Source organism: Lipotes vexillifer, unplaced genomic scaffold, assembly GCF_000442215.2.
Source record: "Lipotes vexillifer unplaced genomic scaffold, Lipotes_vexillifer_v1.1 scaffold163, whole genome shotgun sequence".
Taxonomy (NCBI): Eukaryota; Metazoa; Chordata; class Mammalia; order Artiodactyla; family Lipotidae; genus Lipotes; species Lipotes vexillifer.
The window spans coordinates 2,901,861-2,926,312 of record NW_006788722.1 but is presented as its reverse complement, the minus strand read 5'-3'; the positions used below and the strand labels follow the sequence as shown (position 1 = coordinate 2,926,312).

Below are 24,452 nucleotides of genomic sequence, written 5' to 3'. Positions count from 1 at the left end.
ATATATATATATATATATATATATATATATATATATATATATATATATATAAAAGCATTTGAGTTAAACATAACTGAATGTTTCTGTTTTCAGAATCTTTTCTTTTAATATGCATTACAAATACCTGAGAAAGGGATACATTATTGCATTTTTACCAAATTTATTTTACCGTGACATTTATTTGGCAACATTCTTATTAACACCTTCTAAAACATTGTTTAGATAAATACCACTTTAGGAACTGTTCTGACAAAGTATGTTTGGCTGGACACACTACAACCCATGCAAGGACACACCTTCTGGCTTGTATGAATTTAGTTAACCAATGGATCCCTTGAGCACCTACTGTATCAACAGCCCTCTGCAGGATGCTAACTGAAGGGCATAAGACGTTGAGTGCAGCTATGACTGCCTTTTAGAAGTCCAAAGTCAAAAGGAACAAACACTCAGTAGTCAGTGCTGTGGGAACAATGTAATGAAGTAAAATGGGAGTGCAAAGAGGGAGTTCAAAGAGGGAGAGTCACGTCTGTTTGGGTGTAGAATTGGAGGTATCTTCCCAAGAGTCAAAAGCACAAAATGATTGAATGCTTTTACTATCATCTTTAGTAGTACCCTAACAAGAATTGGTCAAATAAATATATTTGCATGTGTTGGGTATCCTTTTCAAGGATGATGCTTTGGAACAGTACCTGTCTCCACTTGCCTCATCTTATTTACCTCAAATCAGAATAGGTTCAGCTCCTTGAATTTTTTTCAGTTCTGTGACTTCATAGTTATTTCTATCATGGTATTGACTTCACTTATTTAGCTTAAAAATAAAGAAGAAAAGAAAATTGATTAAATTTTAGAGCATTTAATATACTTTAAGTAATTTACTGTGAAAAGGTAGTTAGTAGCCCAAGAGGATATTTTTCAACTATTTGAATCTGAAATTTAATATTAGAAGGATAATTTGAGTACATTTTAATTTTTTCCTCAGACTTTTTCATGCTCACTTGAAATATTGAAACTTCAAAATAGATACAGGGTCTGTCCTATAAGCCTCATGGTTGGTTCTTACAGAGGTTCATAATGTCATATGAGAAAATGCAAATACCTCATCTCCCTCCATATGGAGGTCTGTTGTCTCCAGTCATCTCCTAGTCATGGGTAAAGCTTTAGCTCCCTTCTGCTGTATTCCTATGCCTGGACAGAGTTGGGGGAGTTCCTCTACACCGGTGTGCTGTCTAGTGAACCTGTTACCAACCAGGGTTCTTGACCTCCTTAATCAATAGAATGCGATCAGAGGCCAGACAGGAAATTCAGGCAAGGCTTTATTGGGCCTACTTCCCTTGCTTGCTCGCTTGCCCAGGGTGGGGGTGGGCTGGGAGGGGGTAGGGTCGGGCGAGCTGCTTACTTATATGGGGTGAAGGTAGGGGTGTGTCCAGGGTTCAGGCCACAAGGGTGGCTTAGGGGGGTTGCCCACTCCTTTCTTTATGTTGTGTTCAAGGGCACATGCAGTACCCTGTTTTTGCTCCTGATGCCCTGCTTTTGCTTCTGGCTCTCCAGAAGTGGCAGTTGGTCTTTTTGGTCTCTTTGTGTCTTGTTGTCTAGAATTTGCCCCAATTGTGCTTGCACACAATTATTTTTAGTCTCTTATAGTTTCTTTGTATTTTGTTGCTTGAGGAGATGTTTGTCCAGGTGCAAATATTGCAGCACTTCAGCAAAGGGTCCCAGCTCCCAGCCTGTCTCAGACCCAAACAGAAACTCTTCAAGAGACTTCTTTCTAATGGTGCTTATCTAGCTTTACCAACCCCCTCTATGAGAATATGATTCTAATACTCAAATAATAGAGTCCACCAGCTTGGTATATAGGTACATCTATAGGCATTTCTGCATAACAAGTAGGAATTTAATTAGGATTTTTTTTTTGGTCCATTTCAAAAGAATTTGCTAAGAATGATTAAACTTACATCCTTTCTTGAGGATAGTATAAGATTCCTAAATATTAGTATTAAGTATGAATCTGTATGCAAACTCAGGAATTTAAGAAATAACACTTTATTTTTGTATCTCAACAGTTTACTCCAAAGTCCCTATCTTGTGAGAGTGGCAGAAAATTCAACCTTGGTCATTCTTCCTCTTGTCTTGCCTGTGTGTGCCTTGCACAGTGCCAGGACAATCAGGGAAGAAAGTCTCAGGAGGTCTCTCTGTAGCTGACCAAAATATTCAATGTTAAGAGGCCATTTACACTGCTATTAGGCTTCCTTCAAGGCCAACAGCTCTTGAGATATGAGAACCAGAGCCTTGGCTTCCAAATAAGCTGAGTTGTTCCAAAAACACAATTAAATCTTGTATTTATAAAGTTCAATACAAAGGAAATACTCATTCATCCAGACCCTGGCAACGCTTCATGTTCACTGATTAACGGAGCTCACTGCCCCCTGTCCCTTCTCCCCTGTCTACGTCCAGCCTCTTTCACCTCATCCCTGTCCACTAATACCAGGTTATAGATGATCTTCACTATAGCAGGATAAAATATATAAATTTGCCTATTTAAGCATACATTTATGCTATGTATAAACATTCAAAGAAAAATTATGCACGTGAACACTATTCAGTGCCTGTAAGGAACAAAGGTTTTCTGCATTTTCTGTTACCTTTGAACAGATGCTGATGTCTGGAAATACTGAGTTTAGCAACTTTCCATAGAAGGCTTTCCATTGTATGTATTGGCTGTCAAACTCAGAACCACTGGCTACATATTATTTCAAAAATGGATGTTACAATACTTGTATTGATAGACTTAAATCTCAAGGTTTTTTTAATTTACTTAGAATATTTTTATGTTTTCAGTTCAAATTAATGGAGTCTAAGCTAGAAACACACATATTGTGTCATGATATTTCATGGACATGTACCCTCTAGCATCACTGTGGAGCTTATAAAAATAATAGAAATCTTCATTTTTTTCACTCACTTTTTTTGTTCCAACTCTGTCGTATCTGAAAGATTTAGACAGCCTAGATCTTGTTTGGGCCCTATTCCAAATTATACAAGAGTCAGTGTCTTTATAATTCATTCTCAGGACTGTCCTCAACTCAGAATCCAAAATAATTTCCCACTCAAATCAGATGTAAAGTTCTAATCGGAGTCTCTAACAATCTTCTCACATCCACTAATCCATCCTCCCAACTGCTCTTCTTTTCTTTTACTTTCCTACTCACAATCTCTGCTGAAACGCTTGTTCACAAAAATCCACTGGCTCTGATCTAAATATTTATCAACACACACCTTACCATCTTTGTTACCAATATTTTTGTAATTCTTTATCAGTTACTATCAAATTAAAAAAATTGTGTATATATAGTGAATTTAAATATATAAATAAAAATTAAATGTGTATATATAATTTATGTATATATATATATATTTATATACAATAAAATTTGTAATGTATTTGTTATACAAAATGATGCTATACTGTAAACTTACTTTCCTACTATCAGGTTTAAGAAAGAGTACATTATGATTAACTTTGAAGTCCCTCAGATGTCCTTCCCAAGTCCCACATCCTTATCTGCCCCTTTAGAGGTAACATTCTTCTTGAATTCATTGCTTATTTCTGCTTTCTTTTTTCAGTTTTATTACTTGTATTTTCATTCCTATGCAACATATTGTTAAATTTGTATTTTTATTAACATAAAAGGACTCAGTCTGTCAGTTTTTCTATGATATTATTTTTTGCTGTGTCACATTCCTTGAGATTCATCAATGCATCAGTATTGTTGCCAATGGTTCTAAGTTTCTCTCTCTCTCTATCTTTCTCTCTCTCTTCTGCTGTATAGTATTCCATTGTGTAAATATATCAAAATTCATTTATCCAGTTACCTGCCAATGGATATTTGTGTTTTTCCATGATTTTTTTTCTATTTTACTGGACTGCAATAAACATTATTTTACTTATCTTAAGGTACACACATTCAAGAGTTTCTATAGGGGCATGTCTCCCTGTTCATAGGGTTTGAGCATTTTAAGTTTATTATAAACTATCAAATTATTTTCCTAAATAGTTGTACTAATTTATGTTTATACCTGCAATGTATACATATGTGAGTTGCTCACCAAAACCTCACCAACTCATGATATTGTCAGACTTTGTAAATTGTTGTAAATCCAATGGGTATCAGTTGTACATCATAGTGTTTTCATTTGCACTTACCATTACTACTGAGACTGAGAGTCTTTTCATGTGTTTATTCAGCATTCATATTTCTCCTTCTGTAAAGTGTCTTTACTAGTTTTTGCCCAATTTCCTATTTGGTGGTTTGTCTCTGTTTCCTATTAGATGAATGAATATATATTCTGAAAACAAATCCTTTGTCAAGGATCCTTCATCTAATTTGTGCCTTTTCTTTTCATTTTTTTTATGTGACTTTGGATAGGCAGAAATTCTTAATTTTAATGTACTAGAATTTATCATTCTTATATTCTAAGGCTAGTGCTTTTTATGTCTTGTTTAAGATTATCCTTCCATACTCTGATCTCATAAATATATTCTACTATATTTCCTCCTAAAAGTTTTATATTTTTGCCTCTCACATTTAGGTTTTTAATCCAATAAGTAATTTATTTTTTCTGTGTGATGTAAGTTAGAGGTCCAATTTCATATGTGTCATTGCAGCCTAGCTTTTACCCCTTGATCTGCTATGCCAGCATTATCATAATTCAAGTATCCATATATGTGTATGTCAGTTGGGGGGTTCTGTACTCAATTCCATTTGTTCATTTTCTTGTACCAAAACTGTAGTCTTAATTACTACAGCTTAAAAATAAATCTTGATAAGGTAAGTTTGCCAATTTTTTTCTTATGTATATCATGGCTATTTTGACGTTTTGCTCTATCATATAAATTTTAGAATCAATTTGTCAAGCTCCACACAAAAAGAGTATTTGGGGATTTTATTGAAAATACATAGAATCAATAAATCAACTTGGGCAGAAATGAAATATTTACTGTATCAAGTCTTCCAATTTCTCTTTTTATGTAAGGTAACTGTAAAATCTCCATAAACAGTTTTATAATTTTCTCCATAAACATCTTTCAAATTTTATAATGTATTTATCCTTAGGTACTTTATTTTTATGCTATATAAATGGCAAATTATATATTTAAATACGTATTGCTATGTAAGGATATCTTTAATGTTAAAGATGACTAACAAGAACCTACTGTATAGCACAGGGAACTCTACTCAGTACTCTATAATGACCTATATGGAAATAGAATCCAAAAAGAGTGGATATGTATAATTGATTCATTTTACTGTACAGCAGAAACTAACATAACATTGTAAATCAACTATACACCAATAAAAATTAAATTAAAAAGATATGACATTGTATTTCATCTAGACATTTTGGTTGTTTTTACTGACGGGTGGCTCATCCATCCCCAGACAGCATATTCAGTCCCCTGTACAAGAAATAGAACTTTGCCTTTCTTTCCAGTCAGAATAATGTCCCTCACTTCTTTCAAAGTTTTCTTGAAGTTCACCTCCTTTAGATTTTCTTTTTTTATCATCCTCTTAAAATTTTAACTTTATTAAATCAAATTGTTTATGTCATTTCCCAAACCTTTACCACCCAACCTCATAACAGTTTTACACATTTTTTTAAGATTAAGATTGGTCAATTATTTGAAAATACTCTTTTGTCATGTACTTAAGCATCTTCTTGTCTTATCTTAGAGACTTTATTTTAGTTTTAGTTCATGAAGACAAGAGATGTGCTCTTTATTCCTTCTGATCACCCCAGAACTCTGTAACTGCACATTCCAGTTGCTGAGTGGATTTTGTTGTTTCCTCAGTGAAGCTGGTATGCTTTACAGTTTCACCCTTCTAACACTCGGAAAAGATATCACCAAAGAAAATATAACAATTCCTCTTAGGAACAAAGCTTTATTCCACGAAAATGTCTATACAAACTGAGACCTTCCTGGCAAAACTCCAAATCAGTAGGATATCTCAATCACTCTCTCTGTCTCTCACTCTTTCTATTTTTAGTAAGAATTCCTGATCCCCCACCTTGTTCAACATTTTTTTTCATAGTAATTTTCACCTTCAGATATGTTATATAGCTTTCTTATTTGTTATGTTTGTGGTTTAATATCTATCCCTCAAGCCCCCTCCCCATAGAAGATAAGTCCCACGAGGGCATGGATCTACCCTGTTTGGTGCATGATGTATCTCAAACAGTGCCTGGCCTAGAGGAGTTGCTCAATAAATACCTGTGAATGAATTAATGGCATATAACATTTACATAGACAAATGACAAAAATAAAAATACAACTTCATGATTTACTCTTCCCAAAAGGTTTAATATTTTCTTAATCAGTGCTATTTTATTTTATGCTTTCAGATATCAACATGGCAGGAGAACCCAAACCATACAGACCAAAACCTGGAAATAAGAGGCCCCTTTCTGCACTTTATAGGTAAGTAAGCAAACACTATTTTATGATATGTAGTAGTGAAAAATTCTTTCAACTTTAAAAGGCAATATAACCTATAAGGAATCAAATATTTTGAAGAGCAATTCTAACTGGCATAAAGTACAACAAAATGCTGGTGGCCAACATAAATATATCAAGCAGCATTGGCAGTGATCTTGCCTAACTTTTTCATCTATGCTTAAACAACCCTTCTACAAGATATTCCTCTAATAAAATCTAATAAAAATCTCTCATGACTCTACCTAACAAGTGGTGGAAAGGTTAATATTTGTTAACTATTGCATGCCATGTACTACACATATTTTACATATGTTATTTAATTTAATTTACTTTTCACAGCAATCCTGAAATGTAGATATTGCCACTCTCATCTTACAGATCAAGAGCCTGATATGCAGTTTCTTAGAGGTCTTTCCTAGGTCACATCACTGTTAAGTGATGGTGCCAATACTCAAACTCATGCTTTCTGATGCCATACCCTGAGTTCTTTCCAACAGATCACTCAGCCTTTTTGTTACAAATGACATGTTAATTTCATCTCCATTTCACCAAAAAACAAATGCAATCCTTCTCATTTCTAGAGAGGCATTAACAGTTCCTTTAAACTTTCCTCATATATTTGGATCTGAGTCAACTTAACACTCTGGTCTTTCTCCTCTACATGCCCCAATTTATCAGTGTGTATGCCTATAATCTCAATTCCAGGTAGACGGAGTAGACTATACTTAGCATCTTTATTGTTCTATATATACTTCTATTAGGTTACGGAAAATTCAGTTGATTTGGAGAAGACGTCAAGATTAAACTCATGGAAATTTTGGTGCCTTTAAGAACGGCCACTTTAAAAAAAAAAAAAAAATAGTGCTCTGCCGCTAAACCATATGTCCCACTTCATGTAGTTTTGCCATTGGTTTTTGTAATCTAAGTGCTGACTTTGCATCTCTCTCTGTTAAATTCCCTTTTGTTAGACTTAGCCAATTGTTCCAGGCTATTGAGATCTCCTATCATCCAATTTATTTGGTCCTGTCCCAGATACATAATCTTCATTCTGTCAGTGTCCACATCCAAAAAGCTAATGTAAGTGCTGAGCAAGGCCCCCTTTTTCCTGATGTCATTTGGATAAAGGAGAATTGAGTTATACATATCAAAATTGATTATATTCTGATATAGTAGAGCAAGAAGAGTGCTCAAAAGATAGTTTGGAGCTGTTTCCTTGTCTTTGTTCTCAGAAAATTAGAAAATCTCCTTTTCAGCCACTCACAGCTTCATTTCTCAGGCTATAAAATAAAAGGGTCAGAGCTAGATGAGTTCTAAGGTCCTTTTAAAGCCTAATGTCCCAGGATTCGCGAATGTATGACCATCAGCAATCTTAAAAAATACATTGAAAATATATCTTAATTGCTGTTTTCACTTTGGCTGTGTACATTTATTTAATTTTAATAAAAATTTTTATATGAAAAGGGAAAGCTACAGGACTTAATAATTGTTGATAATTGGTCATAAGACAGTATTGATGTTAAAGGTCAGAGATGAAATCATAAACAAAAGGCAAGTGATGTTTTCTGTACCTTGTTTGAGGTAAAGGACAATGTTTAAAAAACTGAGAAATGCAAATAATTTTTGATCAGATTGATTTTAAAATGTATGCATAGAGCTGCAGCTAATGCAGAACGTTTGAAAAGTCATAATTTCAATTATTACCAGAAGAAGCTGTCAGTGGCTTTTACTCTCATCAAAGAGCTACCACTGTCTGTGTGATGATGTTAATTTTCGTATTTTCCCTGTCCTTGGAGTGTTTTGATTTTCTTACAAGAATAGAAGCTTATGACAAGAAACAAAAGCCTTTTTAACTGTTATTTCTCTATTACTAAGTTTTGCTGAATTGTGAATTCAAAAGAATTAGAAGAAGAAGTTTATTTAAATCTGATATATTGTATACAAATCATATTAGTGGGGAAATATTTATTTATCCTATTTTCATCTGTTTACACAAAAGAAGGCTGGCATGTTATGAAGTTGCAAAACGATAACAGAGGGAACAAAAGAGAGTGAACGTGCAGCCGAGAAAGCCCTTTCATACACGTGCTTTCATTCGTACATAAGCTTAATAATAATAATACTTTACTTTTATGTAGACAAAATGTGTTTTCATAGTCATTATTCTTCCGTTCACCACACAACTCCACAGGGTTGGTATTATATGCCTTGCTTTATAGATGAGGAAACTAAGTTTCCAAGACAATAAAGGATTTGCCCAAAGAAAGGTAACAAGATTAGGAACTGAACACTGTTTTTCAGCTTTCAACTCTAAAGACCTTGCCACTTGATCACAACTCCCTGTATTTACTGCTACCATCTAAACAATGCAGATCCTAAAAAACAGAGATCCTGCCCACCAAAACCAATAATCATTTATGTTTCTGTCCATGATTATCATGCAAGCAGGAGGCAAAAGAAAGCCTGCACACTGTACATAGTATAAGAACAAGAGTTACCACCAATCTGTGTGATCATAGGGCAAAGGTTTTGAGCTTCAAGTTCTTTACCTAACATAATAGTTGTACAATTTTTCTTGATACTGTAAAATGGAATAATTGAGATGAAAGCACTTAGCTCATTGTGGGGAATATAGTAGCAGCTTGAAAAGAGGTGGTTTACATCTTTGTGTCTGTTTCCTTATCTGTAAAATGAAAGAGCTGGAACAATTTCATTTGTTCATTCATTCATTCTTTCATACAAGACATATTTATTGTGAGTCTACTATGGTCTAAGCACTAAGGTGGCTTTTCTTCTAGACAAATGGCACAGAAAATGCCAAGGCTGAACGGCAAGGAGAGAGCATAATAAAATAAAAGTAAACTAATTTTATGGTTATAGGTAAGCTCTGATCTACCTTGTCCCCTAAACTACTATGTCTCTATATCTATTTACACTATTAGGGATGTCAGTGATCTGTTATAAGACTTTCTTCTTCACTTATGTCCATTTTACCTGCATCATCAACCACAAAGTTGTATTTACATAGAATATTCACTGAGGCATTGCTTTGATTTGTTACTTCTTTTAACAGGATTTTCAGTTTAGCCAAACAACCTTCACTAAGATTTTGTCATGTGCTAAGTTAACATGGTACACATAGAAGACACAATTTTTAAAAAACTGAGTAAATCTTCAATATATTAATATCTTATCCATGAGTTATATATACATATAAATAAGGAACATAAATGAAGTATGCATACATTTCTATAAGGAAATAAGTGAGAGAGTTATAGATTCTGCCTGGTGGACAGGGAGTGAAAAGTCTGGATGCCTCTCCAGCAACTTCTGAATGCAGGCATTCACTCTGCAGACAAAGGGGAAGAAGGGCATGCCAGCCAGAGAACATTTGCAGGGACACAGACACAGAGATGAAGATAAGCATCTTATGGTGAGAGCTAGGATAGACTACTCAGACCACCATGCTATAGTGGCTCAGGCTGTCAGCATCCTTATCTGGCTGCTTATCAGACTAAGGACATTTGGCTTTTATTCTGCAGGCAACAAGGAGCCATTTTAATATGAAGAGTGACTGGAAATGGGGTGTGAGTGAGAGTCACAGATATGTCCAAGGTTTCTAGGGGAATGATCACGTGATTCTGCTGAAGAAATAGGAAAGGCATGATGAGCAGCAGCAGGGTCATGTTTGGGGTTGGCGGAAGGAAGTAAAAAGAAGTTATTTCAGTCTTACACATGAATCCATAGAGACAGACAATTCATTAAAATAGCACTTATAATGAAAATGTCTCCTATTAGAGACTATTTATAAATGACACATAATTAATCATTTGTGAACACTCTATAAATATTGGATCTAGTCCTAATGGTGAATAGCAAATCCACTCTCTAGAAAGAATATTGTAACTTTTAATAAATTTCTGCTTCAAATGTGCTTTGTGCATTACACAGTGTCTATGGTGCTGTGAAATAAAGTGAGTTTCCCAGCATGCCAAGTTCCAATTAATGCTAAACAATTGCTAAATAAGAATAACTGTATGATGGTTTTGCTTCTGCTTGCAAAGGAGACAGACGTTTCCCCTCTGATGTGAGTAAAGCTGACAACCAGAGCACACAGATATTATTTATCAGAGCTGAACAGCACAGGTTGTAACACCAAAAAGAAGCCCTCTGGGTCACCAGGAGCACAGCTCAGTAAGACACATAAAACAAGTTTCATCCCAGTCATTTCATGGATTTTACTAGATATTATTCCCAAACATGGTTTTATTGTTGTATACAGTTGATTTTCATAACAACCTTCTCACCTCACAGAGATGGCCATGGGAATCAGGATTGCCAATGCAAATACCTTTAAGACTCCTTAAGATTGTCACAGGGTAACCTATAGTATTACCATTTTAAGATCACCACAGTTAGAGGTGATAGTCATGAATGTGGGTTACATTATAGGAATGTCAATGATCAAAAAACTTTCAGAGTGTGAGCCGAGCAAGGTGACTCTACATCAAAATATCTCTGGTAATTTGTTTACCACTTGAACTACATGAGTTCGATTTTCATCCTTCATGGTAACTCTGTCACATCATGGGAAAGGGGGACCCTCAGGTGACCCACAGTGTCTCATAGAACCTTGGCAATAAAAATGAAAGCAATAGAAGCTAATTTCAGCTAATGCTAAATACCAAACATCATTATGGAGGAAAAATGACCCGGACATCTCCACTGCATTAACTTGCTCTGTTTGCTGAGAAATGTTTACAAATTTGCTATTGATTATTTTATTTATTTTACGTCTTTTTTTATAATGTCAAGGATAATACACCTTCACTTTCAGAAGTTTAATCCTTCCAGTGTCAGTGCTTCCCTTTGCACTGGTAAAGTCTTCCATTTCACCTGCATAGTCAGGTGAGCCTACTCAGGAAGCCGTCTAGGAATGGGCTCTGTGGTTTTTAAATGGACTGTGAGGAGGACAGGGAAATGTATTCCTACCCTCTGCACTAATGCATCCTGTCCTGAAATGTATACAAGCCCAGCATTGACATGCCTACAAGGTTCAACTTAAAATTCAGTTGTTGCTGGGTCTGTGTAGCAACTGCGATCTCTTTTTGCTCCTGATCCAATCTTCCCTGGGCAACGAACTTACTATCATGAAAAGTGTAGTTGCCAATATCCACAAGAGGAAATACACACAAAACCGTGCCTACTTCTAAAACTCAAAGCTGAACATCCATATATCTGGGTAACTGAGGGTGTCTTCTTTTTAATTCACACTTCCCAAGCAAACATAAAATGCTGCTGAAGCAGAAAATGTTCTAAACACTCACTTTGTGGATGCTTCAGAATTGTGCATATGCTTGATGAGAGAGGGTTAAGTGGCCTGAATCCTAAAACTGGCAAATCTTCACCAGTGGTTCGAATTGGATCTCTTATTTCTTAGCTTTTTCAGCTGCATAAACGAAGAAGAAAAGTTTCCTGAAAGACGACATGTGTTTAAGGAGCCTGGAACTGTTACAGATGTTTTCCACATTTTAGTTATTCTCATTATTATGATGATTCAAAGAAAAGGTCTATAATAAATTATTTTAAGAAGTTATTTAAAATGAGCTGTGAGCTATGATAATGTTGCTAAAATTTGCACAGTTAACTAAATAGGTTAATGTTTCTTATAACTGCCTAAAGAGGAGACTTTAATAAAGATTACACTTACTTATAGTATATACCTCATATTTCAAAACTAAGTGAATGCAATTTATAAACCTTTTAATGTGAAATGTGTAAAATAAATGCTGACACAATACCCATTAAAATAGTTCTGCTGCAGGTAATTCTCTGCTAGGTTAAAGGATGACCTATTTGCAGTCTTCTGTTATGTTTTTAATGCATAAATATCCATGAATATTTTCTTGCATATAGAAAGAACATGGTACTTATATCAGGAGACTGGATGTTACAGTTCTTGATGCAGAGAATTCATCTCTAAGGCTTTTTGAAACACTACAGTTCTATTTGTTTGATTTGAGGCAATTTATGATAAAATCAAAGGAAGCAAAACGATACAACAAATTTTAAGAAGAGGTAAGAGCCAAGAACAAGATATGAGTTAGGAGTGGGGTGGGTGGGTAGAATCAGGCAAATTATACTTAGAAAATGCATGTAATAATAAGGTATTAAAACTGGGCATCAAACTTATCCATGAGATTCCTAGCAGTCAATGCAAAAAGGGGGTACATGATAATTTACGTAATCATCTATTAAAAGAGAGTACTCCAATCTGTGATGAGAAACTAATTTTTCCCTAATTCTCTCTTCTGAGAGAATTATTAATCGCATATGAAATCATTTAAACAGCATAGTAGATACCACCCTCAGTAGCAGTTATACAATACACACACACATGCACACACAGAGACACACAATACTTTTAAACTAATGGGAGTTTTATTATGAAATCTCTCAACAAAAGCCAAGGATAAACTGCAGTAGAACAAGCCACACAGTCTTTCTTTCTGTTTCTCCCAAAACAATTTACCATCCTGGGACAAACTGCATGAAACTCAGAAAGAGTGATGTCCCCAAATGGCTAGATCTGTAGAGCAGCCTCAGCTCAAATCACCCACATAGCTGCATGCTGGGAGGAGAGGGCTGAGCCCTTGGTTTTCTTGTCTACCCAGTCCCAGAGATTGGAAGAAAAAAGACCATGCTTAGATGTTTATGACCTTTCACACAGGGCCCTCTTGACCTGTTACTTAATATTCTTCCTCCAGAATTGGGAGAAATGGAAAAGGAATGATAAACCTAGCATGGGAGAGGAAAGTGCTGCAATTTCACCTCATCCTCACAGTTGGCAGGTGTAGATTAAGATACACAACTCTTTTCTTCTAGCTGGTAGTTTTCCCATACTTTAGAAGCTCCTGCCTGTCATGAAATAGTTGCTTTCTTTCATTTGTGAAAACAGGGTTTTCTGTTGAGTCAAAGTCTCCTCATCAAGAGTACTCAGGTGTTATTTTCTTTGTGTTATATATTCCCTGTGTCTCACTCTGTGTTTTTCATGCTTTCATGATGGGGTATTAGAGTTAGAGCACTGACAGTAACACTGCTGGTCCCTACCAGAGCATAGGAGGTTGGTGAGCATCTCTCATGGCTGGGACACTGGGGAAGTGCTCCCTGCCTGGAGGAAGGTGCTTTCTGGATTTTATTTTCCAAAAGACATCTTGCTTGGTCACAACATGGAGTATCTTCACTATCAGTGCTGATTTCATATGTTTTCATTCTTTTATCTTTTTGATCATTACAATAACTTGTTATTTTAGGATAGCCCTTGGTAGAGAGTTTAAGGCCATGAGCTTCTAATCTAATTGTTTGTATTTATTTTTGAAGAGTTAGTTTATTCCTCTTTTACCCAAAAGGGCTCATATAATTTCCATCTTCTCAATCTATACATAAATTAAAAATTCCAGAATATGTTGCTCATTCCACAAGATTACATGGAAGGGAGCATGAAAAAAAAAATTGAAATGTGTCTAAAGTTCTATTTTTAAACAAATCAAATTAAAGCCTAAAAAAATTTTACTGCGGGAGTGGTACCCTCTCTTTACACTGTTTTTAATATAATTAAAAACAAAATCTTCTCCAAACCCAGAAATCCTCTGCACAGTTAGTAGAGAAAGAAAATACTTATTATTGAATAAGCATTAATCCAGAATGCCATACTCATCACAGGTAATCCACTAAGAGATTGCAAAGACAGAAAGAAATCTCACTCTTTTATATCCTGAAGCATCTATAACCCATATCATACATGTTCTCAGGATATACCATAACTATTCCTCAAGTAAGAGGCCTGACAGCACCATTCATCATGCATAGTTCATTGTAAATTCACCAGGTAATTAGGGTGACCATCTGTGTTAACCAATTGGTAGTTGGATTTATCCAGAGGAAAATTAACCTTCTTATATCTTTGTGACAGGTAGTAGTTTCACACCTTGCAACACCTAAATTAGACTCCTACCTTCCCACAGAAATGGGGAGATAGGCATGCTATCTCCCTTGATACTTAAATTTCAAAGAGATAGCTCCTGGGTCCTAGAGAATTGACACGCCTAGGTCATAAAGCCCTATCTAATCTTCAAAATGATTTATATACATTTCAAAGAAAGAAGAAAGTCCTTACAATGACAAGTTTTCTAAAGTAAATGCTCAAAAGGAGGGGAGGGAAATCTTTTCCCTTATTTCAAGAGGAAGTATTAGTTTTAAGTTCTTAGGTTTTTGTCTCAATTTTTTAAAGTACAATTGAGAGTGATAATTAAAGACTGGCTTGTGTTAGACTGATGGAAAGCTCCTTTGATTACACTCCTGCCCCAGAGGTTAACCTTTGTACTGCCTCACTGACTGCTCCTCTGAAGCACTAGGGCTTCTGTAACATTCCCATCACACATAGGAGGATGCTTTATGACCAGACTGACTGCTTATTTTCTAACAACTGGAAAAAAAGTAAGAAGAAAAGTGTCATTTTGTAGAAGAATGTCTGAGCCCATACAAAATGAGGAGAGGAGAGGATAAAATGAATATGTATAATATAGATAGATGTGATTGGATTAGTGAGAAATTAAATAGCTCTTTTTCCTCTATCATATTGTCTCACCTTTACAATGTCATTGTTTTTTTAAACCACATATGGCTATTTTATAAAATTAACTAATTCTACCATCTTTATAAAAAAGTATCTTATAAAAATATACTTTATAAAAGAGTATTTTCCACTGGTCAGTTAAAGTTTGAAAATATCACAAATTTTAAGGTAATAGAAAATGTTGAGTTATAGAAAGATTTATTCTGAAGTTTTAATTATAAGCAAGTTCTGCACAATAAAAAAGTGAAGTTTATTATAAACTTTGGTTGGCTTTAAATATATTAATTAGAAAATAGTTCACAATTTTCTTGTAAAAATTACATAAAACTTTTGATGTCTTTGCAAAAATAATTCTTCTGACTGAGTTAAGTACTAAAATACAAATACTTCCTTTTTTGATATCTAGAGAGATGAGGGCAAAAAAGGCAACATAGTCTCACCAGATTATCAGTCAGCTGTGTATGATAAATTCTTTGAACTAAAATTCATCCTTTTGGAAATTAATTGACTCTATTAAGCTTTCAAAATTGCTTTCTAGTGGAATGATGACATGATTGATAATTCATTCTATTGGTATTGTTAAATATCAGAATAGAGCACTAAGGGATATCTTTCCAAGTTTAAGTATTGAAATGTATTTAATGTATGTTTATTCTTTGCTGGAATCAAAGGACAAGGAGCTTGTTCTGAGTTAAGAACATTACATTGCAAATGAAACTGAGTTGCTGTATAGTTTGCACTTTAGTATTTGTTTGAAATATCTTCTCTCCAGCAAAATCTCTACTTATGTTTTAGAATTACTCAGTCTGAAAAGATATTAGTGGTCATTAGAAGGTGCACTGAATTGGAAGTTTGGAAATCTGCAACCACATCCTGTGTTTGCTACTACCTGCCCATGCCACATATGTAATTATAAGAAATCTAACCTCTTTTAAGCCCAGTTTTCTCATAATAACATGAAGGAATCATTAAATAATTTCTTAATTTATTCCCATTTCTAACATTCTGGGATCCTGCTATTTACTTTCTAACCCAGAGAGTAAAGTAATGCATAGGTGTTTCATTATCAAGTTTATGTCTTTATTCCTTCAAACGCTATCCAGTATCTTAAAATATTCATATCTTTTGACTAAGTAATTCCATTTCTGGAAGTATGTCTAAGTAAATAATCCCAAATATTTAAAAATGTAAAAAAAAATGAAATTATTCCCAGATGTTCTTTGCAGTTTTATTTATAATATTGAGTAATCTGATTCGACCAAAATATTATGCAGTAATTGATATGACACACCCAGTAGATGGAGTTTTCAAAAGGTATTCAAGTTACAAGAGAAAAGATTTAAGATATGAGTAGAAAAAAAAAGCAAAATTATATATGCAGCATATATAATAGCATCTAATTACATAAACAGTATGCATTATAGAAACAGAAAAACAAAACTATGTACAAATGAAACAAATATATGCAGAGAAAAAAATAGAGGTCAATATATTAGTTGTAATTGTCTTTGGACAGTGAGGATATGTATAATATTTTTATTACAACTTTAGTACTTAATGCAAATTTTCTTTAATGAGAATTTTATAACCTAAAAGAGAGAGAGACAGATTTTAAAAGCAGATTTTACCAGTGGTAGATGATAAACTCAAAAACACTCACGCAGGCAAGAATGAGGAATTTTGTATTCAGTGTTGTGTAAAATCAGTTAAACAGATACAGCCCTTCATCTTTAGAACTGGACTCTTAGTCATCATGGTTATTAAAATGTTAATTTTCTAAAAGGGCAACTTCATTAACATTTGTCTTACAGTTCAGCTCAGGCCATCAGCCCTACATGGAGAAGTGGTCCCTGCCAGGGCTAAATGCAGGATTAGGAGTGCACAGTGCAGAGAGGAGTGGAAGGAGCAGGATGCAGGGGGGAGAGCAGCTGAAGTCATCTGATCTTCAAAAACAAAAAAGTCAAAATTTATGAGCCCTTAAAGTGGTGCAATAAAATAACTAATCATGAATGCCTAGGGATGGCAGTTATTCTGACTACAGATTAGTGAGCCAGTAGTAAGACAATGGTGCTTGCCTGACAATAACTGTCCCCTTGTACTTAAAGCTGTATTTCAGCCACTTTGCTGCTGCTGCTGCCCCTTTAAAAGGGCATAGTGTAGTGAGCTACAAATAGTAACATAATAGTTTTGAATAAAGCGCAGGTTATAGCCTCAGAGTGCAGCGTGTAGTACATGACAGAAAGAGAAGGCAGAGGTTTTGTGTTCCTGACTCTTAACAGAGAGAATCTATCACTGCAGGACAGCTAGTCATAATGAGTCTGGGTACAGTAAATGTATCAGGATGTACTTTTAAGAAAATGATACACCAACCAATAGCTAAGTTTGAAAAGGAAGCAGAGGATGACCCATATAATACAGATAATCATGTGTGAAATAGCATTTTGAGTTGGATTGCCTAGCAACTGTTACAGGCACCTTAAGTGTTATTCTTACTAAAACTATCCACAACATCAGGGTGAAGGCATTATTATGATATTGTGACAATTCTAGAAGAACTTAAGTAGAACTGTAACTTCTAATTGCTTGATTTGCTGAAGACTTTGTTTTTCTCATTTTTTTACTCTTTACTACCTACACTCGATATAGCACATCCCATGTTTAGAGGGTTAAGAAAAGAAATATGATTAATATTTGAAAATACAAACTAAATTGAGTGGAAAACAATTGAAACATGTGGCATTAAAAAAAAACACATAAAGATACTGTGAAAGAAATAATACCAGACATCCATTTTAACTGAAAAATCAAACATATTTTTTAATATAATACTGAAGAAATAAAAAACAAGAAAAAATAGCTTTGTGTGTAGATGAGAACACTGTGGGCAGGCAGTTATCAGACAGATATTGTATACTCAGTCTGACCAGAAAGAGTTGTCATCCAGTGGCCAAGTTATGATTATTGGGCATAGACCCAGATCCAGAACAAAGCTCCAGTTCTGGGATATTGACTGAAAAAGTCTGGGAAGGCAACTGCACAACCCAGTCAGCTGGTCTCCATGATGGATCTTGAGATAGCACCACTAGAATTTATTAGGAGCCAAGAGAAAAACCAAATGTTAGCCACAACTCAAAATGATAGAGACAGAGAGACAGAGAGAGAGAGAGAGAGAGAGAGCGTCAGAGAGAGATGAAAGACAAAATAAGAATTTCACATGGGGTCAACCCTAAGAGTATATGGTAGAATGATGGAGACTTGGAGAAGAATTTCTGATCCCAGCAATTTTGAATGGACCACACAATCTCAAAGCCTCACAGAATGACTTATCTCTAAGCCTCTATAAACAGAGCTGATTCAGGGATTGACCAAATTCAACCCATATTAGAGACACTTAGTGGGTTTAATGGAGGAGAAGAAAACACAGGTTCACTGATACAATCATTTACCAAGTAATTAACAAAACACCTACTGGAGTTTGTTCTGGGAACTGAGAATATATCAGCTAACCAAATGTGTAAGAATCCTTGACCTGGTCTTCAAGTGTGAGGTAAGTGATAATAAACAAAAATAAACAATGAAATTAACCATAAGTTAGAAGGTAGGTGTTAAAAAAATATATAAAGCAAAGAAAGAGGTATAAAGGAGTGGGAAGGGGATAAGTGTTGCAATTTACAGTAGGGTGGTCCATGAAGACCTAGCTGAGAAGGTAACATTTGAGCAAAGATTAGAAGGAGGTGATAAGCAGATAAGGTTTTACCTGGGAGAAAATTGTCCTGTGAAGAGCAGCTAGCAGCACGAAGGTCCTAAAGCAAAAACATATCCATGTGGTTAAGAAAAAGCAAGGAGGCCGATTTTCCTCAAGCAAATGTTAGAGATTTAATGGGGGGCACCAAGTCATGTAAAGCCTTGTAGACCATTGCAGTTCTTTGGCTTTTACTCTGAATGAAAAGGAGGGTCTTTGGAAGGTTTTAAGCAAAGGAGTACCATGACAGGACTTAAATTTTAAAGGGTCACTTTAGCTTTATGTTGAGAACAGGTTATAAAAGAACGAGGGAGGAACATGGGAAAACAGGCAGGAGATTTTGGTGACTCATATGAAGTGATAGCATCTGAGATGAAAACAATTGTATGTTATGGATATATTTTGAAAGCAGAGCCATCAGACTTACTGACAGATTGAATGTGGACTGTAAGAGAAAGTACAGAGTCAAGGATATTATTTTCCACTGCTACATAAAATTTACTGGCTTAAAATGTGTATTATTTGTCATATCCAGCAATCTGAGCTGGGTTCAGTTGAGTGGTTCTGTTTTGTGTGGGGTCCAAGATGGCTTCTACACTTACATATCTGGTACATCAGCTGGGGATGGCTAGAACAGCTGTGGTGGCCAAGCATCTTTCTCCACATGGTTTTGCTCTGCAGTAAGCTTAGACTTTATCACAGCACAGTGGGCTCAGATTAGTCAGAATTTCACATAGTGACTTAGTTCAAGAAGGAAGAAGACACTGCCTATCCTTTTAAAATCTGGGTGGAAATTGTACAATGTCATATCTGTCACATATTCTATTCATCAAAGCAAGTCACAAGGCCAGTCCATATGTAAGATGAGGAGCATAGACTTCACCTCTTTATGGGTGGAGAGAAGGAACTGATGATGGCCAGACTGTCTACCATAGATGTCTCCAAGGATTTTGTACTGAGCATCTAGACATATGAAGTTGCAGTTGAGTGAGCCAAGGAATACTCACAGCAGAGGTTACAGTAGGCCAAGGTAGGTGGTAGAGATTAGAAGTGTAGCTTTTGCACATACTAAAGTTGAGATATCTATTAGGCATCCAAGTGAAGATGTCAAGTAGACAGATGAATACCCAATCGGGAGTTCAGTGGGAGGTCTGGACTGGGTGCCCACATCTGTGAGCCATCAGTATGTAGATGGTACTCAAAGCCATGAGACTGGCTGAGAGCAAACACCAAAGGAATAATTAAAGATAGAAAAGAGAAGAATTCCAAGAAGTGGGCTCTGGAACACACTAATATTTGAAGTCAGGAACTAGCAAAGGAGGCTCAAAAGAAACAACTAGTGAGATAGTTACACTAAGTTGTATGAAACCCAGAGGAGAAAATATTTTCGGGAAGAGAAAATCAACTGGGTCAGCCCTTCAAAGGTCATGTTAAACTAATAATTCACCAGTGGACTCAGCATTGTGGAAACCATTGCACTCTTTAACAAAACTGTATCCATCAGGTTTGGGGTCATGGCTATATCCTGCACAGTTAACTTAGGGAACAGCCTAGGAGAGTCTGGGACCTGGAATTATAAAACCATGCTCTTGTAAGACAGTCATAGCTGTAGAGTTAGAGGGACACTATCATGAATCCCTGCCCTAAAACACAGCCTAGCCAGTCAGGTGGAACTTTCAATACAATCCAAGAGGACGTAATGTTGAGTAGCCCAGGCAGACAATTTGCATCACACAATTTTGTCAGCATGTGACTGTGAAGGTCATTAAATTCTGACATTAAGAGCCAGAATTTTTTCTAAACCAGAAGGATGGAGAGTTGTGTCTGAGAGGGCCCGAGGTTACCAAGACAGGAACTCAGGCAGGAGATTATCTGCCAGACAAGTTTGTCACTGGGAAGAGCAGAAACACAGTTAAGCAACACATGAAAACATGAGTTATTATTTCCAAGCCTGTATCAGACATTAGCTACAAGTTAGGCTAAATGAACTTCAAGTGTTTGACTAAGACAGGTCAGAGGAGAGGGGTGAGGTTGCACCTGGGACCAAAACGGGTGTGAGAATGTGGGGCACAGGTGAGCAGTCTGGACTGGAGGGAGGTGGGGTGGTGGGCAGGGGAGGCAGGTGAGGACAAAGTTCGACTGCTCATCTCAACCTACTGGGATGGCCCCACAAGTACATGTGTTATGTCATTTAGCACCATTCACACTCTGAACAACTTATTGTGACTGGCAATCAAAAGACCTCCCAGAAATGTCTTGGCTCTGATAGCTTCATTTAAAATGGAGGAAAAAAGATAAATGACATTAGAATTCTGCAAAGAGCAGAGCTGTGGATTGAGATGGGAAGCTGGATAACTCTGTGACTGATTACTGGCCTCCCTCGTCTGTGCTCTTGGCAGATCCAATTTACATCCCTTCACTACATAGGGGTGGAACTGCGATAAGCAAATCTTCCAACGTGAAAATAATTGAGTTTGAAAGTATCTCTTTTCAGAAAATAATTTTTCTTATTTTAATAGAAACATCCAGAGTTGTGTGCATTCCCTTGCAATGTGAGTTATGATGAGGTTGACTGTGGAATCATAACAGAGCAGGGCTGAGACACTCTACTCTGCCTTGGCCAAAAAGCTACCATCCCTACCCCTAGCTCCACTCCCAGCTGGAGAAAGAGCTTCGAGGCCCCCAGGGAAATCTGCCAATGGTTAATGATCTTTCTTACCAGGAGATTCCTCTTTATTCTTCACTTCCATTCCTCTTGCCATGGCTCAAGCCTCCCGGTACAGTTATGAAAGAACATTACGCCTGTCCAAGGGAGATAAGCCCTGCAGCCTCAATTTCCAAGGTGGTAAAAGTCATACTGTGAATGTCAAAACTGCCACTGAGATTCTTGGTTGATACCACAGCCATCCATTAACTTGTTCCTGGAGTCAGCAGCGCAAATGGTGGTAACCGTAAATAGAATGTACCAGGGGGCCTGATGAGAGCCCTAAGCAGAGATTTCAATTGGACATGAAAGCCCTTGAAAAAGGTATCACAGGAAATAAAGGGAAAAGCTTTTTTTTTTTTTTTTTACTCCAGAGAAATGGAATCCATTGTAGCAAATTCCACCACAGGAGCTGGCTCTCTACAGTTTTGAGGTGAATTTGACCTCCTCTAATGACCAAAAAATAACATATAGGAAAATGGTAAAGATACACTGTCATATGAAGAACTGAAAGTCTTAATCAGACTGCCTGATTTATCATCCTGCTCTATGATTTTCTAGGTTAATAGATCTTGGGGAAATTACTCGATCCCTCTCTGACTCTGTTTCCTATGTATAAAATACATACGATAATGGAATCAACTTCACAGGGAGGTTATGAGGACAAAATGTATCAAAAGACTTAAGTAGCGTGTCAGATTCAGAATATTGGCTATTATTATATATGTGACATTAGGTATACATTATTATTTGTACACATTGGTGTATGTCTAGAAATCTAGGTTTCACTGCAGACTTTATACCTCTTTATTCCTTTTGTAAGTTTGAGCAAATTTCTGTGCCTTCTATTAGCACAAAGTTGGTAAATACATATTTGGAGACCATTCTTCTCATTTCTCTTCCTATTTCTATTGCAGACATAGGTTAATTAGAGCACTGTTACACCCTGAGACCTAAATAGGTTTTAGAGTTCTTGTCAACATGTTGTTCCCAGCAGCCACCATCAATTAATCCACATTGACATGAAAATTAAAGCTTATTTGACCTCTCAGATTAAGAAAACGATAGTTCCCATTCTTAGCCACCCCAGAGTATCCCACTGCAGTCCCATCCCAGAACTTTGCTTTGTCACAAATTTCTCAGTGTGGTTGACAGGACACAGCAAAAGGCTACACATGGGATAATCCTTGAGCATCTATTCTAACATTACACCATTGTAAGTAGCCACCCCTGGAAAAGCACCATTGTTGGTACAAGAACGCTCTGAGTGCTGCTTATGATCAGTGGACAACAGCGTCTTGAACTCTTGTTCCACCAAAGACACTGACTGATGATGTGAACTCAGACTTCTTTGGGTTGATGGAGATGAGGAGGTTGGTGCCTGTGCAGCCCAGTGCTCCTTCCCAAGCCAGGCACCAAGGAGGTTGTCCTTCCTAACAAGCATCTTGTATTGCTCCCCATAGCAAGGGCTCCTAGGCCTCTGGGCCCTGGTCAGTCGGCACAGAAGACTGGGTTGCTTTGCTTTTATTTTTTCTTGTTAGGTGAGGAGAGAAGAGCCAAAAGAATAAGTACCATAGACAGATTCCAACGTTCACTGAATGTCAAAGAACTCACCTATGAATATCCGGTTCCTGTTACATGAAGAAGACTTGTGTGTTTGTTTTGTTTCATTTTTTTTACCTTTTGGTGATAAATGAATTTTTAAGAATACTGACAGAATTGTTTTATTTTGATCAAAATCATAAGTTTTTGCTCATATTTAAACACTTACTTTGAAAACAAAGCCTGTTTAAATTAGAGGACCTTGGAATGATGAAAATATCCTGTGGATGTGTTTATATTACAAATGGCTAATGATGAAATTTTGGCTAAATTTTAAATATCAAAATAAGATTCCTATAATCCTTAAGAAGGTTATTAAGCTATTTGTAAAATAGCATATCAAGTTACTCCATAAATAAAGAGCAATTGGTTAGCAAATGTTAACTCACAATGACCTGGACCACACCCTGCCCTGTGTGGGGCCAGATAGACCAGAGGCCCAGCCAGTGTATAGCATTTATTTTGTTCTTTCCCATTTCTTAGAGGATAGAGCAGAGGCTAAGAGTATAGACTTTGGAGTCAGGTCTGTGATTGAATTCAGACTCCATAACTTTGCTGTATGACTTTGAGCAAATTACTTTGTGTTTATGAACTTATTTTCTCATCTGCTATTGTCAAAATTACATGTATACAGGGCCTAGCATAGTTTCTAGCATATAGTAAGCTCTGGCTATGGTGATCATCATTAGACTCTCCCAGGGTTCCTGGAGAGATTGATGGGACAGATAGGAATCAGCCACACTGTTCTTTACATAAAATGCCTGCAATCATGTTTGTCTTTAAAATATTATTTGAAATGCAGATGAAGATCAATTCTTTTTGAGAAAAAAAATAGTATGTAATGATAAAAGGTTTTCCATCCCTTTAATGGGTTAATTCATTAATTCATGGGGTTGACAAACTGCATTTCAAACATCACTAGATTTCAAACTAGACTCTGATGTATATCTAAGAATGTAATCCTCCTCCATTTCTCCTCCTTTCTAGTTTAGGTTAAGCACACATGAGCTACTTCCAGAGAGAAATCTTTTCTTTTTTTATTTACTCCTATCCTACAGAACAGATTAAAGGCTGGTGACAGATACAGGCACAGATTTGCTCACTCAGCCCACACTGGTGGACATCAGCTATGTTCTGGGTGCCATGCCAGTTACAGATTAGTACCAATGGCTAAACAGTTCTCCTGCCCCTTTCTGAGCTTTGCATCTACACCTGGAATCCTGTTAGTGATCCAAGATATTCTCTCTAAAACCATTTTCTTCCCATTCTGCACACTCTT

General features: G+C 36.2%; 1 protein-coding gene across 2 annotated transcripts in view; it reads left to right on the top strand.

Moving 5' to 3' along the window:
* The window catches only part of RALYL (RALY RNA binding protein like), a 509,227-nt gene that overhangs the window by 303,557 nt on the left and 181,218 nt on the right, over positions 1-24,452 (top strand). For both annotated transcript variants that reach the window (XM_007461736.1, XM_007461737.1), the window contains exon 2: positions 6,400-6,475. In XM_007461736.1, coding sequence (XP_007461798.1) covers positions 6,400-6,475 — 76 coding nt within the window. The remainder of the gene's footprint in view (positions 1-6,399; positions 6,476-24,452) is intronic.